The 6716-nt window shown below is 68.9% G+C and overlaps 1 protein-coding gene across 2 annotated transcripts; it reads left to right on the top strand.

The window, feature by feature from the left end:
* The first annotated feature begins 126 nt into the window (after positions 1–126).
* CDT1 (chromatin licensing and DNA replication factor 1) lies at positions 127–6118 on the top strand. 2 transcript variants are annotated; one of them, XM_080552167.1, is made up of 11 exons: positions 127–2258; positions 2410–2517; positions 2648–2853; positions 3311–3508; positions 3658–3803; positions 4016–4119; positions 4399–4587; positions 4967–5101; positions 5195–5396; positions 5506–5680; positions 5794–6118. In XM_080552167.1, the coding sequence occupies exons 1-10, from the start codon at positions 1242–1244 to the stop codon at positions 5667–5669; spliced, it is 2469 nt and encodes an 822-aa protein (XP_080408293.1). In that variant the 5' UTR covers positions 127–1241; the 3' UTR covers positions 5670–5680; positions 5794–6118. The 2 variants fall into 2 exon arrangements, with proteins under 2 accessions (XP_080408293.1, XP_080408292.1); XM_080552166.1 differs by having other exon boundaries at positions 129–2258; positions 5506–6118.
* The last annotated feature ends 598 nt before the right edge of the window (positions 6119–6716 follow it).

Genomic DNA, 6716 nt, shown 5'->3' with positions numbered 1-6716 from the left:
CCGGCCCCCTCGGCGGGCTGGCCCGGCCCGGCTCGGCACGGCACGGCTCGGCCCGGCCCGGCCCGCTCCGCCTAGCGCCGCCCGCGGGCACTGCAGCCCCGGCCACCGCTGCCACGAGTTGGCCGGGCTCAGCCCCACGGCTCCCCGCAGGCAGCCCCCGGGCAGGGGCGGTTGCGGCGGAGAAATAGAAATAAATAGGTAAAAAAGGTCGGTAAAAACTACAAAGCGATGCGGTTCTTGTTTGCTCCTGGTGGTAATAACCATCAAAATTACACCTCTGGGCTCGCTGAGGCTGAGCACCTCGTGCAGGGCTCGGTAACGCCCGCGCAGGGTCCTGGAGCTGGGGCAGGAGCGCGGTGAAACACGGCGTGCAGCCACCGGGACCCCCGAGCAGCCGCGTCCCCAAGGGGCCGGGTGCCCCGTCCCATGTCCCACCATCACACCCAGCCACGAGGGCAGCATCGCAGCACCCAGGCAGTGCTGGAAGCCGCCGGCGCTCCGGAGCAGGAAGCATCAGCCCGTAAAATTCTCCGCATTCTTTGGCTTCGCCTCGTCTGTTTTCCGTGCGCGCTCAATGGCCGGGCATCCAGCTGGCTCCCCGCCGACCTGCTCCCCGCCTCGGTGGGCTCCTGGGCTCCCTCGGGGCTCTTTCCACTGCCACAGGAGCCCCGTCCATCCAGACGTCACTACCCATGCCGCAGCTCCCAAACTGTGAGGAGGACGGACCCGAGGACCCCCCCTAAATGGGTTCGGTGTGGGCACACCCCGACACCTGGCACAGTCCCGCGTGGGAGCTGGGGTGGGCTGCAGGCACCTGAGCCACCTCCGAGCACCCTCGGAGCAGGGACCCAGCCCCTCTGCCAACCCTCAGGGCTGGCCCCTGGACAGATTCACTCATACAAATAAAACCCTTGCGAACCCCAAGCCATGAGGCTGTAAATTGTGCCAGGGTCTCACGGACACAGCACTAGAGATCATCGCTGCAAAATCCCCAGGCTGCGTCCCCCCCAACCCCAGCAGATCCTGGAAAGGGCGGCGCGTGGCACCCACACCAGCGCCCTGCTCCCAGCCCCGAGCACCCCCCGAGCCACGGCCGGGCCGGGAGCGGAGGCTGCGGGAGTAAATGGGCGCAGGGAACGGCACCCCTGAGCCCTGCCTCGCGCAGCCGAATCCGGCCCCGCTCCACTTTGCCGGCCTCGCTCAGGCGCTAAGAGCCGTGCTGAGAGCAGCGCGGCCCCGTAATGCGCTGCGGGCACGGCCTGAGTGCCCGGCAAGGCGCTTTCCGGGCGGGCACGCTGCTCCCACGTCCGGGCAGTGCCATTAGCTCCCGGCCGTGCAGATGGGGACCCCGCAGCCAGCCTCCGCACCTGGGGCTGCTTTTGGGGTGCAGCCACGAAGCAGCAGCAGCTTTTGCAGGCTGGTTCCCCCTGCGTTTTGCAGAAGGAAGGGGGCTGAGACCCCCCCCTGCCCCAGCTTGGGCAGGACCCTCGCCATGCGCTGCGCTCCCAGGGCACGCACCCCTGCTGCACCCAGCCGAGCACCGACCCCTGCAGCTGCAGCAACACCCCAGGGGGGTCCCCAAGGCCACCCCAGCACCCCGGCTGCGAGCTGGGCACCCTCGCCCCATGCGGGCTGGCAGCGGGCAGCCCCTCGGCCCCGTGCACGCTGCGCAGAGCCGCGACCCCCAGCCCGGAGCTGCCCCCCCCCAAATTGCGCCCCCCCACGTGGAGCCCCCGGGGGGTGCGGAACGCGGCTCCTTTAAGAGCCCCGTGGCGCCAATTCCGCCCCACGTGACCCGCCGGGGGGCGGCGCCGCGGCCGCGCGGGTTCCCGCCAAGAGCGGCGGCTTTGGCGCGCGCGCGCCAGCGGCACCGGGAGCGGGACCAGGACACCGGGAGCGGCACCGGGACGGGCGCCGGGGCCATGGCTCAGCTCCGCCTCACCGACTTCTTCGGCCGTGCCAAGGCGGCCGCCACCGTCCCCGCCAAGCGCGGCGGCGGCCCCCGGCTGAAGGCAGCCCCCGGGGGAGCCCCGGTGCACCGGGAGGCCGAGGATGGAGCCCCGCCACCGCCGCTGCCCGCCTCGCCCCGCACCCCGTCCCGCGGCGCTGTCCCGGCCGTGCCGGGGCTGGCGGGCAGGAAGCGGAGCCGCCGCGAGATGGAAGCGGAGCCGCTCACCGGGGCCGGTACCGGGGAGCGCGGAGGGAAATCGGCGCGGAGGAGGCTGGAGCTGCCCGCGGACGCGGGGCCGCCGGCTGCGGTACGGGGCCGGGAGACCTGGAAACGTGGGGGGGGGGGGACACGGGAGGGGGGTGGCGGCATCCCCGGTGCGCCCCCCCGGGCCGGGTTGCTTCCCCGTGCGAGGCAGGGGGTCCCGGGGGGGTTCCTAACGCAGCCCCGGTGTCCCGCAGGCCGCCAGCCCCTCACCGGCAGAGCGCCCCCCGGCGGGCAGGACCCGATCCCCCGGCCGGGAGCAGGACGACGGGATCGTGCCGCGGAAAGCCCCGCGCCTGGAGCCGGTACTGGGACGGGGACAGGGTGGGGATGGGTACGGGAACGGGTACGGTTATGGGGTGGGTGGGCTCGGGGTCTCTGGCTGTCCGCTGCTCCCCTCCCAGCACTTTCCTGACCCTGTCCCCGCACCCACAGGAGGACCTGGCCGCGCTGCGGAGCCGCCTGCAGAGGATGAAGATGAAGACCCCGTCCCAGCTGCCGCCCATCCCTGCTGGGGCTGGTGCTGAGCTGCGGAGCCGCCTGGAGACCCTGCGGGGCCTGGAGCTGCGGCTCCGCGACAAGGCGGCGGCGAGCGGAGCACAGACACAGGAGACGACAGCTCCGGCAGCGGAGGCGACTGGGTGAGGAGCAGCTTTGAGGGGACATCGGGGTGTCCCGGGGGTGCTGCAGCACGAGGAGAGGTGCAGCGGTGCAGCAGACCCGTGCAGTTTTGCATCTGGGGTGAGAAGGGCACGGGGGCTCCCCTGGACCCAGCCCCGCTGCCCGAGCGGCTGCACACAGAGTGCTTCCCCCCCACCAAACCCCGTCCCCAGGGCGCACAGGGCAGGCTGTGACCCAGGGACCCGCTTGGGGTGCTCGGAGAAGGGTGCTGGGACAAGGGGAGCAGAGGGGACCTGCCCCAACCGGGGTGGGCGCACGGCTCCCAGCTCAGCCCTGCTGGCAGCAGGGTGCTCTCCGAGACCCCTGTCCCAGCCCAGGTGGTCTCGGTCCCCCCGCGCGTGCTCGGGGCTGTCCCCATGCTGCAATCCCTGTGGCCGCTCTGAGCAGGGCACCCTGACGCCTCTCCTCCTTCCCCAGCGGCCAGAAGCTCCCCGCGTACCAGCGGTTCCACGCCCTCGCACAGGACCAGCCGCCGGGGCTCACGCTGCCCTACAAGTACAAGGTGCTGGCCGAGATGTTCCGCAGCGTGGACACCATCGCCGGGATGCTCTTCAACCGCGCCGAGACCATCACCTTCGCCAAGGTCAAGCAGGGAGTGCAGGACATGATGCGCAAGTGAGTCCGCAGCTGGAGAGTATCTTGCCGAGTCTTTCAGGGCTCCCAGCTTCAGCTGCTGGGGCCGGTTCCCTGGTGTCAGCCCTTGGGGTTTCTGAGCTCCCTGGCATCATCCCTTGGGGTTTCTGAGCTCCCTGCTGCTGCTGCAGGCAGTTTGAGGAGCGGCACGTGGGCCAGATCAAGGCAGTGTACCCCACCTCGTACCGGCTGCGCCAGGAGAAGAACATCCCCACCTTCGGCAGCGGCGTTAAGAAGTCCGACTACCAGCTCACGCTGGAGCCCGTGCTGGGGGAAGGTGCGTGCGGCGGGGGGCGGCGGGTCCCAGGAGTGCTCTCTGCTCCCTCCAGCAAGGAGTCTGAGCGTGCTGGAGCTGGAAAACGCTTCTGGGGGGCGAGTGGGAAGTCGGGGCAGCGGGTCAGCCCCGCGGCAGGGCTCTGGTCCGGCTGTTTACGAGGCTCGCTCCACTTTGCCGGACGATGCAGGTGATGCTTTCCTCTCTCCTCGCAGACGAGAAGGTGTGCGGCCGCCCGCACCTGTCGGCATCGCGCTTGCTGGAGCGCAGGAAGGAGTTCAACCGCAGCCTGGTGAACATCGTCAAGCAGCACCACGCGGTGAGCCCCAGCTCCCTCCGCTTCGGGCTCGGGGTGCTCCGGGCGCTATCCGAAGGAGCGGGTGGCACCTAGGCCGAAGGATGTCACGGGGCCGGGGGCTCCGTGGATGCTCGTGGCGGGCAGACAGCGGTGTGGGATGAAAACTGGGAAACACGTGGCTTGAGAGAGGCCAAGGCTGGGTTTTCTCCTGGCTCTGGCTTCCTCCAAGCCTTGCTGGGAGCACGGTGGGGCCACAGGCCCATGGGTGCAGTGACGCTGTTCTCGCCCCCCTCCCTCCAGGCGTTCCTGGCCGCCCTCACGCCCCCCATGGTGGTGCCCGAGGACAAGCTGACCCGCTGGCATCCCCGCTTCAACGTGGACGAGGTGCCGGACATCAGCCCGGCGGAGCTGCCGCGGCCGCCGCAGGAGGACAGGATCACCACGGCCCAGGAGCTGCTGAGCACGGCTCGGGGCACGATGATCCCCAAGGTGAGCAGGGACCGGGGTCTGGCTCCAACTGCTGCCCTGGGGGGTCCCAGACCCCAAACTGGTCCCTCTTGGGAAGATGTTAATGGACAGGAGTGGGGAAGGGTTGCCTTGGAGCACTGTAAGATGGGGGCAGGTGGGAAGCCAAGCCTGGCCGCGCATGGGGCTGTGCACGGGGCTGGTTTGGGGCTAGAGGAGCCGATTCGGGCTGGGAGAGGAGACGGAGGACACCAGGCCGTCCCCCCGCACGCAGGACGGGTCAGAGGGGTGTGGGGGTGCTGGGCGGCTGCAGGGTGGCCGCTGGAGGTGGGGGCGGCGGAGGGGAAACTTCTCCTTCCTCCCAGCTGTAACCCAACTCCTCCTCCCCCTTCCACATGAGCAGATGGAAAAAGCTCTTGCCAACCTGGCCCTGAGAACCGCTGAAGCCGGTGCGGGGGAACCGGTGCTTTCCAAAGCACCGTCCCCTGCCAGCACCTCCAGCGCTCTGAAGGGGGTGTCCCAGGCGCTGCTCGAGCGGGTGAGTAATTCGGTCCTGGCCGTAACGGGGCCTGGGGGATGGGGGAGACCTGCCTGCACCCGATGCCCCCTCTCCTCCCTCCTCTTCCCCCAGATCCGCGCGAAGGAGGCGCGGAAGCTGCAGGCGCTGATGACCCGGGACCCGCGGCAGGAGGAGCGGCTGGCCATGCTGGGGCGGCTGCCGGCCATGGCCCGCGTCCTGCGCAACGTCTTCGTGGCCGAGAAGAAGCAGGCGCTGCCCCTGGAGGTGGCGTGCGCCCGCATGGCCGAGAGCTTCCCCACGCAGATGACCGCGGGTAGGAAGGAGCGCGCGGGGCTCCCCGGGTGGTGCAGGGCTGGGGGGGTGGGTTTGGGTGGGCTGGGGTGCGGAGCTCTCACCCGGCTGCTTCCCCCCCAACCCTGCAGGAGAGATGGAGAAACACCTGCGCCTCTTCGCGGAGCTGCTGCCCGACTGGGTGGGGATCCACGCCATCAGGACGGACACCTACATCAAGCTGGACAAGAACAAGGAGCTCGGGCTCGTGGTGGAGAGGCTCGCCAAGGCGGCCAAGGAGGCGGAAGCGCTCTGAGCCCGACAAAGGTCCGGGCTTCCCCTGCGCAATCGTCTCTGTAGGCGTAGCGAGCCCCGGCCGTGCTCCGGGGGTGGTTGAGGAAGAGGAGAGCGGGCATTAATGTAACTAGTTCCTTTGCCAGGGTCCCCGAGGGCTGCAGTTAACCCCCAAGGTGAAGGCGGGCAGTCCTGGGGTGGCCCCAGGTGGCGAAGAGGAGTTTCTGACCTGTTGTGGTGTTCTCCTGAAGGCTGGAGGCAGGAGCTTCCACCCAGGACTGGTGGGGCGGAGGCAGGGGGAGAGGGTGACAAGGAGGGAAGGAGTGAGAGAAGAAGTCACAAATTGATGTTTTGGCTCTCCGGGCCTTGTTCTGTTTTTAAGGGAGGGAAACGCGCATCTCCAGCTCTGGCTGGAAACAACGACAGGACTTGTCAAAACATATTTGCATTAAATGTTTTAAATAGAGCCGACTCCTGTCAACCCAGCGCTCTTCCTCCCGCGCGCTGCCTGCCTGCGCCGCTTCGCCCCGCGGTTCTCCGTGGCACCGGGCCCCGGCCGCTCACGCAGGGAAGGGCCGGGTCCTCGGCCAACTCCTGCAGAAAGGCTTACTGGAAAAAGTGAGCGTGGGCTCGCGGAGAGCTGAATGCAGCTTTTGTAAATAGTAGGGCCCAGGCGGCAGAGGGGACGGACTGCAGCCCAGCTCCCGCTGGGGACGGGAGCTGGGAGAGAGGGCTGGAGGCAGCGGGGGGTAATTTTAGGCAGGGGAAGCGTGAGCTGCTCTCGCTGGGAGCTGCCGAAGGGGCTGGGGAAGAGGGATGAGCGCTATGAGGAGGGTGCCAGCTGCAGCAGAGGTGCCTGCCTGGCCCCGCACCCAGCTTGGGTCGCTGCTGGGGGACAGGCGCTGCACAGGATGGGGGCTGCCTGGTGCTGGGCGCGCTCACCTTGGCTGCTCAGAATCGCAGGTTCTGGTTAAAAAGTGGAAGCAGCAGCACAGAGGCACCTGTCCTTCGTCCTGCTGGCTGTGATGTCCCAAGGAAGCCTCCCCAGGTGGAGTGCTGCTGTTCCAGG

The sequence above is a fragment of the Anser brachyrhynchus genome (genome assembly GCF_964034855.1).
Source record: "Anser brachyrhynchus genome assembly, chromosome: 12".
Lineage (NCBI taxonomy): Eukaryota > Metazoa > Chordata > Aves > Anseriformes > Anatidae > Anser > Anser brachyrhynchus.
Note: the sequence above shows the minus strand (reverse complement) of the source record. Positions and strands in the feature narration are given on the sequence as shown.